The following is a 16,497-nucleotide window of genomic DNA, read 5'->3' on the forward strand; positions in this document are numbered from 1 at the left end:
ATCTGGCAGCTTCCCGAGGACGGACCTGGGTTGGCTGTACCCGGGTCTGCAAGGAGTGTGGAAAAGGCAAAGGGTCTTTATTTTCACCTCCGCCCACCTCACCTCACCCCTGCCTTGGGGCTCAGTGAGCTGGCCATGAGAGTCTTGAAGCCCGCAGGGGTCAGGGTTCTCCTGCTTTTACAGCTTATCCACCTCGCGGAGCGTGTAGTCCAGGATGGTGTTGGGACCCTGGAACTTGAAGTACCCCTGGAATTTCTTCTTCTGAAGCAGAAGGGGAAACCAGTAGCTGTCATCGGGCCACATGTCCGCAAAGGGGATCTGGTCTAGCTGGAACCACTGAGGGCGCATTTCTGTAGCGGGTGGAAAGGAGAGAGTGTGCATGTTCCACCTGGGCTGCAATCGCAACGTCAGTGAGCGATCCCCACGCACATCTGTGTGAGGAACTGGACGTGCTCTGGGGTTCAGTCCTCCCAGCTGTGTCACTGTGTGGAAGAGGAACAGGGCTTAGAGCTGGGTGCTGGCGCAGCGCCTGCCTCCCGGGACCTGGACCTGGCTTCCCCTTGCCCACTGGGGTAGGGAGAAGGGACAGACTCCCACACTCACCGTCGCTCTCCATGGGCGTCCCCTGGACACTCTCTGTGCAGAAAATGTGCACATCCATCAGCTCAGGCTCACCCACGAACTCAAACACGATGTGGCCCACCTTGTGAAGCGTGTTCACAGTCAGACCGCTCTCCTCCTGTAGCTCCCTGCAGGCGGGGTGGGCAGCTGTTACAGCGAGGCGCTGGGGGGATGTGGAGGAGCAGGGGGGCGGTGGGGGGTGTGTGTGTGTGCGACCGGAACGTGCGAGCACTTCCTGACCTGGCAGGACTTGACAGTTAATCTGGGGACTGTTTAAATCCTGATTCTGTTTAGAGGTTCTGGGTCAGGGTGGACAGGCCAACCCAGTTCAACAGCCTGCAAGCCACGGGTTAGCCCAGGCCCGGCCGAGCTCAGCTGCTTGGGGGTCATGGGGGGGCGGGCGGCAGAACTGGGACCCTCCCACCCTGTCCAGCTCCTGCTGTTCCTGTGGGCTGGCAACAGCCACGCCGATGCTCTCTGCAGGCCGCAGGCTCCAGGCACCTGGGCCCGGAAACCGAAGATTCCCTCTGCTCATACCCATGCTCAGAAAGCACAGGATCACACACAGGTTTCCGTGGTCTCCCAAGGAGGCACCCCAACCCTCCAGCTGGCTCCCCTGCAGCTGATCACAGGGGACCCACTCCCCACCCCAGCACAGGTGTGAGGCACAACAGCAGAACCAGGGTGCCCCTGAATGTTCTGATGCTGGCCGGTTTCACAGTATCCCCTGACCACATGTTCGCGGCAGACAACGTGGCCAGCACCCCTGGACACCTCCCCAGAAGGAGCACTTGTGACCAGTTCTGTGTCCTCTCTGGGCTGTCTTCCTCATGCATGCCTTTACATGCCTGCAGACACGATGCATGTGCTCGTACCCGCGGATTTCACGCGGGAGCACAGCAGCCCCCACACCTCCCGAAGCTTGGCCAGTTTCCCAACCAGTGCGGGTCACTAGATGGTAACAGTGGCCGGCTGACTGGTTACAAGGCCCCGGCGAGGAGTTGCTTTGCGTGCACGCCTTGAACCGCTCATGTCTGCCCAGCTAGTGGCTCTGCTGCCTCCTCCACTCGTGGTCCAGCAGCCAGCGCGTTCTGGAAGCTCCATGCTTGGGACTTGTGGGCTCTCCAGGCTGTGGCAGCAGTGGGGCTCCGTCTGTTCCTTCTTGGGGGAGTCTCGGTTCCCTCCTGCCCTGTATTTATTTGTTTCTGTAAGTGTTCTCATTATGCCTGACCATTTATAGTTGTGTGCAATGAATATGGTTTATTTTCCTTAGCTTTGATCTCTGGGTTCTGTCAGGGACACAATGCATAATTGCTTCCTGTACTGGAACGAGAAGCCAGGGAAGCTGCTTTGCTTATTAAACACAGACACACACGTGGGGTCTCGGTGGTCCGATTCCAACAGACACCTTCCTCTGCGCGGCACCCACCCCAAGCTCTGGGGAAGGCCTGTGGGGTCGTCGTGGCAGCCACCTGCCACTGTGGACCAGGCCTGAGTGGTTCTGAAAGCTGGAATTTATTCACTGCCACGGCTAATTAAAATTAGACTTGACCTAAAAACATGAACGTGTGTCTTCACTTGGGGGTGCAAATAGCTCCCTAATTCAGTCCTGGCTCCCCGTGGGGCCTCCCCCAGCACTCCCAGCAGCAGGCTGGTGGGCCTCATTTTGAAGAACCTCACCTAGTGATTTAGTGTTTTGACTAGTTTTGGTTAATCTTCCCCGAATACACAGCAGTGCACAAAGTATCAGTAACCTCACTTCACAGGCTGGGGTGATTAGCGGGGATGACAGTTTCAGCTTTGCTGGAGTGTCGGATTGTATGTGTGACGCTCAGCTCTCCAGATGGCAGAGAACAGGCTGAGTCATGCGTTAAACAAAATGACAGCAGCCAAGTGTGTGGGTGGGTGTGGGGGCCCCTGTAGCCCCTCCTGAGGTTCTCTGAACATGGTGCTCTGCCATCATGCTGGGGGTGTCTGGTACGCTAGCCAGAGAGATGGGCCCCTCCACCCACCTAGGGCCCAAACCTGACTCTGACAGGCCCCAAGTGCCTGGAACCTACACCCCCTCCCTCAAAGAATGCTGCATCTTTGCTGCTCACATGGCTGCTCCCCCAGGGATGATTGCTCACTTGGCCACCCCAGGTCTGCGGTGAGGAGACCTGCGCCCTGCTCTGGGATCCGTAAGGGCATAAGGGGAGCATGGTGGACAAGGCATGGGCCAGGCTCCCTGCAGAGGCCATCCCCGCTCACTTCCCTGCCAGCAGCCTGGACAGCTGTTGTGGCCCAGGGCTGATGCTGGAGTTGGTCATCCCTGTGGCCTGTGGGGCCCTGAGCACCAACAATGGAGTAGAGCGCCAGCAGGCCCCTCCCTCTCAACCCACAGGGGCAGGGGCACAATTCTCCATTGTCAGAGGGGTCCTGACCTCTGGCTCCATCCTGGGCACCAGGCTGGTACCCCAGTGGCCCTGGGGAGAGGAGCTGGGGTTCCTGGAGAGGGCACCTCAGAGCTGACCCCAAGCCCAGGAGCCAGTGTGGGGCCGTGCAGCCCGCTGGGTGGACTGTGTGGGGCCAAACTTTTTCCCTCAGCCTCAGGGTAGGCCTCCCGCTGCTCTCGTGAAGAATGTCTGTGGCACCATGGCCGGGCCCTCTGCTTCTGAGCATGGGAACCATGCCTGCCCTGTGGACACGGAGGATGTCCTCCAGGGGAAGCAGGTCCTCCAGGGGGAGCATGCTGCCTGCAGGGGCATGATGTGCCCTTGTGGACACCCGGGGGCAGCCGGGAGGAAGTGCCCTCCATGGCCCCACTCATTGGATGAGGCCTCGAGAGCGTGAAAGATCCCAAGCCTTTGAGGACAACGGGCACCTTTAGAACATGGCTGTGAGCGAGCCTGACAATAAAAGGTCGCTGACTCCATGAGGGATGTAATCTGTGGTGAGGCCAGGACAGAGCGACAAGTCCAGGGTCACGGGGTGGCCCTACCGGCGGCCTCTGTGGTCAAGCGAGCATCTGGAGGGCAGACCCCAGGGCCCAGCACAGCAGCTCAGTTACCCATCTGGCTGCAGACACCTCTGTGTGGCACTGGGTACAGTGGCACAGGAAATGGACATCAGGGTCCATGTCATGTCTTCCCTGTGATTATGCCAGAGGGGGGCTGCAGGCAGTGGAAGATGTGGTCTCCTTAGCAGAAGATGCTGTGGTAGCTGGACATCGGGATGGATGAATCTCATCTCTGCCTTACATCGCACCCCAAACTCCATTCCAGATGAGCGGCGGCTATCTAACACTCCTGAACGTTCCAGAAGAAAACTTAGGGCAATGTCTCCTTAAGCTTGGGATAGGCAAAGATTTCTTTAAAAGAATGTAGAAATGCTGCCTTGTAAAGAAAACGCTGTACCCGGGATCCCATTAAGAGGAGACTTGCGTTCATCGAAGTATCATTAAGAACAAAGAGGCAAGCCACGGGAGAGGAGACCTGCAGGGGTCTGCACGTGGCCGCGGGAAGACTGTGAGCCGGAGGGCATCTCGACAGAATGGCCCAACACAGAACAGCAAAGAGAACAAAGATCGGAAAAAACTGAACAAAATATCCAGGGTGTGGGACAGCCAGGAAACAGGAACCACGTGTAATGGGAACACCGGCGGGAGGAGAGAGAGAAGGACAAGAAGACATGACTGGGAATGTTCTCGAATTAATGTCAGACACCAAACTACAGGTCCTGGATCTCAGCAGACACCAAACATGACAAATGTCAGACACGTTACCTTCAAAGTGTAATAAAGATAAAGAAAAGACCCAGGGCGCCTGGGGGCTCAGTCGGCTGAGTGCCTGACTCTTGATTTCAGCTCAGGTCATGATCTCAGGGTTCTGGGACTGAGCCCCGCATCGGGCTCCTTGCTCAGTGTAGTGTCTGCTTGGGATTCTCTCTCTCTCTCCCTCTGCCTCTCTCCCCACTCACATACACACCCTCTAAGTTAAAGCAAATAAATAAAATCTAAAAAATAAAATAAAAAAAGAATCCTGAAAGGAGCCAGAGGCAGAAATTACCTGCCCCAGAGAGGAACAGGGTAGGACTCACCTCTGACTCCTGAGACGCAGGGTGGGCAAGACAGGGAGTAGGCCAGCTAGAGTTCGGAGAAGAAACAAAACCCACCAGCCTAGAATTCTGTACTCTCCTTCCCTTCAAAAGGGAAGGCGAAATACAGACTTTCTTAAAGAAAAGTGGAGGGACTCTATTACCAGCACACTTGCCTGCTAAGAAATAGAGAACAAATTCTTGAAAGGGATCAGACCTCGCATCTGCACAGAGAATGTAAGAGCGTGGAAGGAGTAGGTGAAGGCAAGATGAAACAGTTTAATTTTTTTTTTTTTAAGATTCTTTATTTGTCAGAGAGAGAGAGAGAGATCACAAGTAGGCCGAGAGGCAGGCAAAGGCAGAGGGAGAAGCAGGTTCCCTGCCGAGCAAGGAGCCTGATGTGGGACTTGATCCCAGGATGCTGGGATCATGACCTGAGCCAAAGGCAGCTGCTTAACTAACTGAGCCACCCAGGCGTCCCAAAACAGTTTAATTTTTTTAAGAAAGATTTCATTCATTTGAGAGAGAGCAAGAGAGTGAGAGCATGAGCTGGGGAGTGTGGTAGAGGCGGAAGCAGGCTCCTTGCTGAGCAGGGAGCCTGACATGGGACTCTATCCCAGGACCCTGAGATCATGACCTGAGCCAAAGGCAGACGGTTAGCTTAACCGCTGAAATGACTGAGCCACCCAGGCTCCCCAAGGTGAAACAGTTTTAACTGATGTTAACAGGTAACCATTTGCTCAAAGTAACAGGATGTATCTCCTCCTATCCTGTGTGTGCACCTCCCACACGCCTACATAAAGGGAACGCCTACATAAAGGGAAGGACCACAAGGATACAGGGCTGGGGGCTGGAATCGGGATGTCAGTTGTCAGGAGGCAGGCAAACTGCCCATGGGATGGGACAGTGCCTGGATTAGCTGTAAATTCTGGGGCAAGTAGCAGAACAGTCACATAAGGAGAGCTTACCTGCTAAAAAAGGAGATGGATGGACTCCTAGAAGGTACTCAGTTAACACCACAAAACCAAGAAAAGGAGAGGAAGACAAAAACAGGAACACAGAACAAGGGTTCAGATATGAAGCCAACCGTAGGAGTCTCCACTTGCAACATCAGTGGAACACACGCTCCCGTGGAAGGCAGATGGTCGGAGGGGATCAGAAAACAAGACCACCTGTCTGCACGGAACCACGCTGGATAGAAAGATTACAAGCATGAAGGATAAAATGATAAAAATTTAAAAATACAGATCAAAAGTAAGTGGAGGAAAACACACCATGTGAACTAATGAAAGCAGGAATATCCGTCTGGATTTCAGGCGTCGGGAATAACGATGGGTATTATGTGTGGGTAAAGTGGCCGCTTCTCCACGATACAGTCTTTAACATGCACGCATGTGCCTCAAAAGAGAGTCAAACGACAGGAGGCAAAAACTAACAACTCCAAGGAGAAACAGATGAATTCACCGTCCTCATGAGAGACTTCAAGCAGGAAATCAGTAAGGATGTGAAAGTGTATAAAGAACTACAGATCCTTAAGAATAAGACAGGCAGCCCAGTTTTTAAAAAATGGGCAAAAGACTGGGGCAGACAGTTCACAAAGACCAGACATCCAAGTGGCCCGTGGATACGGAGCAGGCGCACCAGTTCAAGCCCTCAGGGCAAACACAAGTTCACGGAGACCTGGGTCCCTCCAGAGCAGCTGAAATCAGAGAAAGTGCCTGTTGCTGATTGGGAGGGAGAGGAGCTCTTGCATGCCCCGCCCTGGGGAGCAGCCACCAGGAAAGCTGATATGGCACGGGTAACCTGGGACTGCTGATGGCGGTGCCACTGGTGGCTGCCACCTGGGAACAGCCAGGGGCCATGCACAGGACAGAGACGGCGGTCACAGCTGGTGTGTGAGCCACAGAAATGCACAGGGGCACGGGGCAGCACACACCAGGGCACACATGCGTCACTGCACTCTTGGGACGTTTTAGAACAGACTGAATCTTCGACTGTGACAGAGGCCAGCGGACAGGTGGCCCTTTCCATCTTCTGATCACTGTGCTGGCCACATGATGGGCCCATTTCTCAAGTGTTCCTGGTGAAGATGGGTGCAGGCTGACTTCAGGACCAGTGTGGTTCGTGGAGCCTTGGGGTGTGAGGATGGCAGGGAAAGGAATCATTAACTGTGAGGGACAGCGGGGTCACCTGCCGAGATGGGAAGGCTGTGGTGGGCGGGCAGCCCGGCGAGGAGAGAGGACGAGCCGGGTGGGCCAGAGCTGGGGGTATCTGAGGGGCAGTGGCGGGAAAAGGGTGTGCCTGGACCCCATGGGGCTCTAGGGGTGACACAGGAGGTTGGTTTAATGGTACCGGACACTTTAAAGGGACCTCATGAATGAGTGCGAGACAGAGACCCAGATGTAGTTTCAGGAAGGCCGCCTGGGGGTCGTGTGGAGAATGGACTCGGGAGGGAGAGGGCAGAGCGGAGAGTCCAGGTGAGAAAGGGAGGTCTGGGTATGACAGCAGCGGGAGGCCGACTGAGAGGGATTCAAATTCTATCCCAGGGACAAGAGAGCATGTCCTGCTTCATCTCCAGGACACGTTTCCTGCCTGATCCCACACCTGCCCTGCGGGAAGGCCACCATCACACTCAGTACTGAGGATCTGGGGTGAGCGAGGCTTTCTTACGTATGTGTCTTGTTCAGGAAATGCAGAACATAGAGAGGGCAGGAGGGAAAGGCCCTAAGAAATCAGAGGCCTGGAAGTTTGCTTGCTTGTCGCCAGGACAGCAAGAATGGAGGTGAAGCTGTCTGCAACCCACAAGGCCCACGGTGCACACGTCTGCATGGTCCTGCCCCTCCAGCCTCTGGGCATCTGTGGGTGCTACTTTCCACCTGCCATCTGCTCAGACCAAACGTCAGGTCCTTTGGGAATTTTCCCTTTTGCCTGATTATCTGCCCAGGCTCTTTATTCTGGATGCCCCAGACTACTGGGTGTCCACTAGACCCGCTCTCCACACACGTCCTCATGAACCCGGCAGCCAGGCTAGATGAGAGCTCGGCAGGGTGGGTTGGGACCTGTTCCCGTGTCCTGACACTGAGCAGAGCCCTAAAGATCGGTGACCCAGTGAACAGTCTCAGTAGAACAAAGACATTTGGGTGGTTGGCAGAACAGACCACTGGCAACCCCAGTTGTCCATATTCCATGCCATTTCTTCTGCAGCCCGGCCTACCTCCGGGGCCAGCTCACAGGCCCAGATGCCAGAGTGTCAGCAGACTGGGCTCTGTCCCTGCTGTGCCCTCCCTGGGCAGGATCGGTCACATGGCCTCGCACTTGCCCAGACCAATGACCCCCTGCGGCGGGCCGAGTCCTGGGCCCACGACGGGGAGGTGCACGCCATGGACAGTGCAGCCATGGCTTTTCACACCGGGCTGTGGGCCAGCCATGCACCATGAAGTCTGCTGGGTGACTGGCGATCAAAGGAAGAAGAACAGGACAGGAGATGTGTTCATGCCCTGTTACGTGGTGGGAGCGCAGCTGCTCAGGGACTAGACATTTCTTACATGGGTTGTCATGTTTAGAAAACCCTGAACTCGAGAACCACTGGGCTGTAGTGTCTACAGCCTTCTTCCCTTCCAGGAGCCTCACTGGTATGCATGTGGGGCTCTGTTCCCTGCCCAGGGAAAGCGACCTTAATTAAGGTTGCCAGCTTTCTTCAGAATAACATCCAAATGGCGAAGGCTTGTGTAGTGCTTGGTGACATTTACACACAATTTCATTTTATCTGCACATGCCTATGAGGAGAAAGAAGGGCAAAGGCTTGAAATCGGAGAGCTGTGTGACCGCAGACAAGCTGCTTGGCCTCTCTGGGCTTCGCTTCCCGCCCTTGGGAAGTGTTGAGGATTGTTCAGAGTGTGTGCATGTGCTTGAAAAGGCTGAGACAGGTTCGTCATTGGCTCCCCTGAACAGACCAAGACACCCAGAGATGGACCAGCCCCATAGCTAGAAGAAGCTGCAGCCTTAACCCACTCCCAGCGTCCCAAGCAACACAGAGCACATACACGGCACTTGCCGCCCTTCCACACCCTTTGAGAGAGGCGGGAGATGTTCCTGTCATTCCCATTCCGCAGATGAAAGAACGGAGGCCCGAGGGCTAGTTCAGGAGCTCCAGCCTATCTCCTCGGGAGCTGGTAGTGTGGTCAGGCCCACCCTTTCCTCACCTTTTGGCCCCGTCCTCGATGGTCTCTCCGTCTTGAACTTTGCCCCCGAAGCCATTCCAGCGGCCGACCCCGAAGCCTCTCTTCTTCATGCCCAGGAGCACTCGCTGAGGCTGCAGCACCAGCACCAAGGTGTAGAGCCTGGAAGTGCCCATGGTCCCCTGGAGAGCCCCTGAGGAAGGCAAGAGGGCTGGGTCAGCCTGACCTGGGTGCAGATGGGGTGGGATGGAGGCCAGGGCCCGGGTGAAATGGGAATGTGCCATGGAAGGGAGGGAGGGGAAGCCTGCTAAGTCATCTCCCAGCCCTCCCCCACATGCTCACCTCTGAACAACAAGTGGGCTTCCGGGCTAGAAAGGGGCTTGGCCCTGTGAAGCCGGCAGCAACAGTGGCCAGGCCCCCAGCAGGAGGTGGCCTTGTCAACCACTCCTCTGCCTCAGCACAGAAGCTGGAGGGCGGTCCACCCCCGGGTGCCAACATCACCATGCAGGTTAGCCCGTGGCCTTCTCACCAGTGGGGTTTTCTTCTGGCCTATGGGGATCTGCCTTCTGCCCCTTAGCAGTAGCTGACCTGCAGAGTCCCAGGGAGTGAGTAGCTCCTGAAGGCACAGAGCCCCTCCAGGAAGGCTGGTTCGCCCTCCAGCCTGTGCTGCTCTGGGATTTCGTACTGGAACCACAAGGGGCCCCCTTCTGCTCTAGTGGGGGAGCACGGTCCTGAGGAAAACACCCAGGGTGAAGTCTGGGTGACTGCTGGAGACATGGTGGAGAGCCAAGAGCAGGTCCCCTGTCCATGCAGCCCCAGCGCAGCCTGGGGCCCACTGAACACAAGTCTCCCACGCTGGATGAGGAGCAGGAGCAGGGATCCTTCTGGGAAGTTCCCGTGTCCCCCAAGGCACCTTCAGCTGGGCCTGGCGTTCTGGTGGGTCTCTATCCCTGTGTACTTCTTCGTGATGCTCATGGGCTCTGGCCCAGAGCCCTGGCTTCCCAGTGCACTGTGTTGGTGACGGAGAGGATCCTGGGAGCGTCAGTGACCACTTAGGAAGCATTCACTATGCGCGTCTCAAAAAGTATTCATTTAATAAACCCAACAACTCCGTGAGTTATGACTTGCTTTCTCCATTTCCAGAGGAAGAAGTGGAAGCTGAGAGGCAGAGCGGGCTCAAAGGGCAGACTCGGTGCCCCAGTCTGGGTCTAGCTCCGCTGGTGCACAGACACCGGAAAAAGCCGCTGGGGTCCTCGGAGAGCCTACCTAAGGTCAGGGGCTGGGAGGCTGTCGCAGACGGGGCGGCCCTATTTGTTAGCCGTGGGGTCCCAGTCTAGTCCCTGTAGACGGAGGCCCCTTCCCAGGGCTCTAAACGGTAATATCCGCTATCCGCAGAGCCCCAGGCCGGCCTTACACAGCGCGGGGGCTTGGGACATCAGGTCTCCGGGCTGCGAGACCGCGGCGGTCCCGGATCCACTCCTCCGACCTCTGCTCACCTGGCCCCCCGCCCCCCTCCCCCCAGGTCCCCCCGAGCCCTGCCCTCTTCTACCCGGTCCTGCTATCACCCGGCCCCGCCCGCCCTTTCCCCTCTCCCAGGTCCCCCGAGTCCCCCAAGGTCCCCGATCACTAAGCCCCGCCCCCGCCCCTTCCCCTCTCAGCTCACCAGACCCGGGCTCCTCTCCCGGGCTCTCTGGTGTCTGCTCTTCCAGCCCGCGTTCCGCTTTTGGAACCGGGGCGCCGCTTCCGGGGGCGTGGCCTCTGGCCGGAAGTGATGCCGCTACTTCCGGCGCGGGCGGCCGCCGCGGGTCTCCACCTATGGCTCGGTGAGTGAGATTGGGAGGTTGGTGCGGCTGTGCGCGCAGCCGGCATTTACCGAGCGCCTGTTGCAAGCGTGAGGGAGGAGGAGCGGCCAGGGACGCGTCCCAGGTTCCTGCGGAGGAAACGGGACGCGGACGCGGGCATCCCCGGCGAAGTGCCTAGGAGCGGACTTCCAGTACAGAGCCAGTATTCGGGACGGCTCCCAAGGAGCTGCGGGCGGGCGGAGGGGGCAGGTGAGGGGGCGCTGCAGGTGGAGGGTGGGGAAAGAGTTGGGGGCAGGTGAGGGGGCGCTGCTGATGTAGGGTGGGGAGAGCAGACAGGGCAGGTGAGGGGGACGGTGGAGGGTGGAGGGTGGGGAAAGAGTTGGGGGCAGGTGAGGAGACGCTGCAGGTGGAGGTGAAGCTTGCGAAGGGCACATCAGGTCTGAAGGCTGTGAGGGCTCCCACGAGTGGCCATTGTGCTGAACCCCAGTCGTGGGTGGGCGCGGGAGGTCAGCTAGCAAATCTGCAGGTCCAGGTGGGTGTGACTCGTTTCCAGCCTTTCCCCCAATTGTGGGAGTTGGTTCTGAGGCCCAGGACTGGTCTGTGCTCCTCGCAGGAGACCCCTTACGCTCTTTGAAGGCAGCAGTTGCAGTTGGTGTGTCCTGATTTTGCCAGCATGCTTCGGTTGTTGAGGGGGCTTTGGCCTGGAGCCATGGGGATGACGGTAGGCTCTTTCCATCAGAAACGCGGATGCAGAATTTAGTGTGTAGGGTGGTGCTGTGAGATCACCAGGGGACATCGGGGGAGCTCCTGGCAGTCGATAAACTGTTAAAAACTTGACTGTGCCAAAGAGACTTGGAAACGGTCCTTCACCTGGTCACACGGGTAGAGTTCAGCTGCATAAGGTGGTGTGACTGGTAAGGCCCTGTGTTGGCCTCTGCAACCATGGAGCTACGTGAGGCCAGGGCCTGTCCTCGGGGGTTCTCTCGCAGTCCCACAGAGCCCAAGGGAAAGTTGTACTGGGTGAGGAGGAGTTACTGTCGTTGGTATTAACAGTAGCATTAACCAGGGCTGGAAAAACGTTGGTTGACACAAAGTGACTATCAGTGATGTTCGAGTCTTCCTTCTGAAGTCCACGAGTGGAAGACGCTTCTTTCCTACAAGGTGACAACTGCTGTGCTGGCTTGCTTGGGTGCTGTGAGAAAGCACCCTAGGCTGGGCAGCTGGAACGGCATGGACTTCCGCCTCCCAGTGCTGGGGGCTGCAGGCCAGGTCAAGCTGTGGGCAGGGCTGGTTTCTCCTGGGGCCCCTCTCCTTGGCCTGTAGATGGCTGCCTTCTCGCTGTGTCTCCACCTGCAGTCTTTCCTAGGTGCACATGTGTCCCTTTTTGATGAAGACACCAATCATACTGGATTTGGACCTACCCATATGGTCTCATTTTAACTGAACCACCTCTTTAAAGATCATTTCTATTTTGAGGTACTGGGGTTAGGACTTTAACACATGAATTTGGGGAGGGACTCAGTTCACCCCATTCCAGCTGCTTTTGGGCTGGGTAGCTTGCCAAGTCCTCCCCCCTCAGGTTGCAGGCCCCGTCTCTAAAAACATGTGGGTTGAACCAGGGAGCCTCCTGTCCGTGTGACGCCAGCCTGTTTGCTCCCTTTTTCTCCATCAGGTTCTGGAAGCTGATAGGTGCGACCCTTCGGTGTCAAAGGTTTCATGTTGCCGGGAGTCACTGCAAGGGTCGCACCGGGGCTGAGCACCTGTGGCTGACACGCCATTTTAAGGACCCATTCGTGAAGGCTGCAAAGGTGGAGAGTTACCGGTGCCGAAGTGCCTTCAAGCTCCTGGAGGTGGACGACAGGCACAGGATCCTGCGGCCTGGCCTCCGGGTATTAGACTGTGGGGCAGCCCCCGGGGCATGGAGCCAGGTGGCTGTGCAGAGGGTCAACGCTGCGGGCACAGGTAAGGCCCCTGACCACCCTGGGTCAGCAGGCGTGAGCCAGCTGCCCTCTACCAGAGAATTCGGGGTGGCCAAGCCACTTGGTGGCTTGTTTGGTAATAAGAAGGGTGAAAGTGGAACACTGATGTTTTTGAAACGACGGACACGGTAGAAGGCTCTAGTGCAGGTTTAAAGCACCTTAAATCGCACCATATCTGTGCGTACATCAGTGTGTCAGCGTGCCCCCTTCCAGGGTTTGCTTTTGCACACATAACTATATATCTATGTTTTCTTTTCAAAAAATGCTAGTATCCCATATCCACAATCTTCTTGCTGATTTGGAGCCTTAACGGAGCTGGGTTTTTTCACCTACTGATACACTAACATCTTTCTGCGACAGTACAGCTGAATCAACCCCAGGGGTTCCCAGGTCCTGGTCCTCGAAGCCCACGGGGTCCCCACAGTCCCGCTGGGGCTGCTCTAGGAGCACCCGCCGTAGGGGCTCTGGGTTTTCCCCTCCAGGTTGGCCTGAGAGACTCCGCTGTTGCCGTTTTTTATTTTAGGATTTTGTCAAAGATTTTCTATCTGAAAATGGCTCCCCTGGCTGATCAACGGCGATCCTGTACCCTCAGTTTAGAAAACCACGTTGTCCCTTCAAATGCTTGTGCAGAGCTCCAGAAGACCGCTGTCCGGCGCCGCTTGGCCAGCCTCCCCTTGGGCACCAGCGTGCCTCCCAGGTCTTCTGCTAGTGTGTGTCCCTCCCTCGCTTTCCTGCTGTAAAAACGGAGGCTGCCACCATCCCTGGCATTCCGTGAACTAGGCCGATTCACAAGGGCCGCTGTGACACGCAGAGTGAGGGCATGTGCCTGTTGTCCTACTGAAGAATGGGGTTCAGAGGAATTTGCTGGTCTGCTGAAAGGAGAGGCTGGAAGTGCCGCTCCCTGCATTCACATTTAAGATCCAGCCTCGTTACTGTGGATGGGATGCCTGCAGGGGCTCTAGAACAGGTGGGAAAAAATGTTTTTAGCTCAATAAATATTGCCTGAGTGAAGGAATTTGTGTCAGAGACTTCAGTTCCTTTTCCTACCACTGAGCCTACCCATAGATCCAACAAGTGATTTCAGTGCTTCCCATCCCCGTAATTGCTCTTCAGGAGAAGAATGAAGATGGCCAAGTTTAACCTGCAGGAAGACGTGGCAGAGGCAAACAGTGTGGATAAAATGATTGGGTTTCTTTTCCTCCCAGAAGTTGTGAAAATGCATCCCAAGCCATTTGTCTCTAGTGGACCCCTCCCCATCAGGTTATAACACATGAGATATGAGATGTAGGATGTCCTCCTTTCCAGGGATGAGAATGGTATTTTCTCCTTTGAAACATGTACTCTACAGAGTACCTGACTTCCAGTCTTTACATAAAGTAAAATACACGTTCCCCCGCCATGGAACAGCCTCTGCTAAGCAGACGGAACCAGCAAGTCTATGATGCACCCTGAACTGGTGCCCCCCGCTCCGCGTGGGTGCTGGCAGAGTGGGGGCCCTCCCTGGTGTGGGGGAGGGCCTCGGACGGGGACACCTGGGCCGTGAGGGGGGAGCCCTGCGTCTGGGGGCCGCTGTCCTGCAGGCAGGAGGGGCCCTGCTCAGGGCGAGTGAAACAGTGGCATCTTTACTGCGCCATGGGTGCTGCTGAAACCTGTGCGAGGGGTCGGGTTCTGTACCTTGTCTTCTGCCTGTCTCTGTACCCCTTTCTTGGCTCGTTTCTGGTAGCTTCTGCATTGAAAGCAGTTGGGTTAAGCTGGAGAGCGGACGTGTTGACTGCAGAGGTAGTAGATGTATTAGTGGGTCCTGTTCTGTCCTGGCTTGTCAGAATGGCCACTCAGGTAAGACCTCTCACAGCGAGCAGGCCCTAGGAGGTGACATGACGTCCTGTGCTCTGGGACAGGTGCTCTTCTCCAGGCCCCAGGTTCCTCCTGTGCGGATTGAGGACCGCCTCTCCCTGCGCTATGTCTGTGTAGACAGAGAGAGCTGGGGAAGGGCCTTGTGTCTACTCTCTCGAGTTTGCTCCTGTCCTTCGTCTTGACCTCCTGACCTTTTATTTCCATTTTTCTCTTTGTATTTCTGAGGGATGGTTCAGGATGTAAATAATGGACTCGCTCTCTCTTCTTTAGATCCCAGTGCTCCCGTTGGCTTTGTGCTTGGGGTCGATCTTCTTCACGTATTCCCCCTGGAAGGAGCAACTTTCCTGTGCCCCGCTGATGTGACTGACCCAAGAACCCTCCAGAGAATCCGAGAACTGCTTCCTGGAGGGAGAGCAGATGTGATTCTGAGTGACATGGCACCCAATGCCACGGGGATCCGCAGCCTGGATCACGACAGGCTCATTGGCCTGTGCTCGTCCCTTCTGGACCTCGCTCCAGATGTCCTGGAGCCCGGCGGAACATTCCTCTGCAAAACGTGGGCTGGAAGTCAGAGCCTGGCATTACGGAAGCGACTGACAGGCCAGTTCCAGAACACCAGGACGGTGAAACCCAGAGCCAGCAGGAAGGAGTCGGCAGAGGTGTACCTCTTGGCCACACAGTACCAAAGAGGGAGGGATTTTGCAGAGGACTGAGAGTTTCTTCTGTCATTTCCGAGCCTTGTTCACTGCAAGTGTCATCTGAGCTCTTGCCAGGAGTGTGGCAGGGGGGCGGGGAGTGGGTTCAGGGCTTGACTGGGGATGCAGGAGGCAGGATAAGTGGGGGACCTTTGTTTGAAGCCAAAAAGGTACAACAAAACAATATTTGCTGGCTGGGATGTACCATCAGAAATAGTCTCTAGGATGTGATTCGTGAGGCGGAGAGGAAAGGATGAAAGGACAGTGGCAAGGTGCTGGCAGCACACTTGGGCCTTGGTGTGACCTTCATGTAACTGTCACGTCACAGAGAAGGTCTCCACCCCTGCCCTTGGACCGACTGACTGCAACAGCCAGTCTTCTCCTTGTCATTTTGCTTATATAGTGCTAAGTGTGCAGACCTCGACTTTCAAGCTGGGGGCTAATCTCCATCTCTCTGGTGGATGATACGTTAATCCCATCTTCAAGTAGCGGGAGTTCCCATGTGGATAAGGAAGGCATTTGGTGTGAATTACCCAGGGGGTGGATGTGCTTTGTTTTGTTCCTGGAATCCTGGCGGGGGGGTTCCCCAAGACTGACAGTGGCCAGAGCAAGCAACCACATGTAGTGTGTGCATCTATTTCCTTCTACTCTCTTCCTGCTCTCTTCCAGGAACTCAATGAGGCTTTACAGAACAATGTAGACTGTGCGATTTTAATGGATTTCCGTGCTTTTAAGTTTGTTTTTATAAAAATTGGTTTCTCCAAAGCCATTTCCTGGAGGTTTGCTCATCCCTCATGAAGAGTGTATTGACCGTATCACTGATTAAATCTCAGGAATAGGGCTGCAGGAGAGTCCAGGAAGATACCCATAATCTCCATGAGGGCCCGAGATATCAGTCCAGCACTCTTAAGTGGCTGAAGGCCAGATTTAGCATTTTTCCATTATATTTGGTGGTGGTCAGTTATGTCCGAGACTACCCTGTCCTACCCCCAGCACATCCTCCGTTCCCATTCTATTTCACACCCTGGGGGGCATTGCAGATCTTCCAGACCCTGGGGGGGATGCATACCCTGCAGACTCTGACCTTTGGGGCACAGTGCAGACCCTGCAGACCCCCTGGGGGGTGCATACCCTTCAGACTTTGGGGGAGTGTGCAGACCTTTGGGGGTGCAGTAGACCCTCCAGACTCTGGGCGGGTGGTTGGTGCAGACCCTCCGGTGCTCAGTCTGGTGGGGGACAGGGAAGAGGAGGTTCAGGAAGGAGGATGACCCCCCGTTACTAGACGAGGGTCTCT

General features: G+C 56.0%; 2 protein-coding genes across 2 annotated transcripts; one reads left to right on the forward strand and one right to left on the reverse strand.

Moving 5' to 3' along the window:
* Positions 1-151: 151 nt before the first annotated feature.
* On the reverse strand, positions 152-10,558 carry NUDT1 (nudix hydrolase 1). Its single transcript, XM_032872803.1, has 4 exons — positions 10,537-10,558; positions 8,898-9,066; positions 604-749; positions 152-350 (listed from the first exon to the last, which is right to left on the reverse strand). The coding sequence occupies exons 2-4, from the start codon at positions 9,047-9,049 to the stop codon at positions 178-180; spliced, it is 471 nt and encodes a 156-aa protein (XP_032728694.1). The 5' UTR covers positions 9,050-9,066; positions 10,537-10,558; the 3' UTR covers positions 152-177.
* Positions 10,559-10,672: 114 nt separating this feature from the next.
* Positions 10,673-15,771, forward strand: MRM2 (mitochondrial rRNA methyltransferase 2). Its single transcript, XM_032872802.1, has 3 exons — positions 10,673-10,696; positions 12,348-12,637; positions 14,779-15,771. Exons 1-3 carry the CDS (start codon positions 10,689-10,691, stop codon positions 15,219-15,221), a joined length of 741 nt encoding a protein of 246 aa, XP_032728693.1. The 5' UTR covers positions 10,673-10,688; the 3' UTR covers positions 15,222-15,771.
* Positions 15,772-16,497: the final 726 nt, after the last annotated feature.

This window comes from Lontra canadensis, unplaced genomic scaffold, assembly GCF_010015895.1.
Source record: "Lontra canadensis isolate GAN:19392208 unplaced genomic scaffold, GSC_riverotter_1.0 scaffold45, whole genome shotgun sequence".
In the NCBI taxonomy this organism is placed as follows: domain Eukaryota; kingdom Metazoa; phylum Chordata; class Mammalia; order Carnivora; family Mustelidae; genus Lontra; species Lontra canadensis.

Bases quoted from the DNA above. Each gene is read 5' to 3' on its own strand.
- NUDT1 (XM_032872803.1), bottom strand. From the start codon at position 9,049: ATGGGCACTTCCAGGCTCTACACCTTGGTGCTGGTGCTGCAGCCTCAG. The intron at 750-8,897 runs GTGAGGAAAGGG...CCCCGCCTGCAG, and splicing joins ATCGAGGACGGGGCCAAAAG to GGAGCTACAGGAGGAGAGCG. The intron at 351-603 runs GTGAGTGTGGGA...CACCCGCTACAG, and splicing joins GACGCCCATGGAGAGCGACG to AAATGCGCCCTCAGTGGTTC.
- MRM2 (XM_032872802.1), top strand. The intron at 12,638-14,778 runs GTAAGGCCCCTG...TCTCTTCTTTAG, and splicing joins GGTCAACGCTGCGGGCACAG to ATCCCAGTGCTCCCGTTGGC.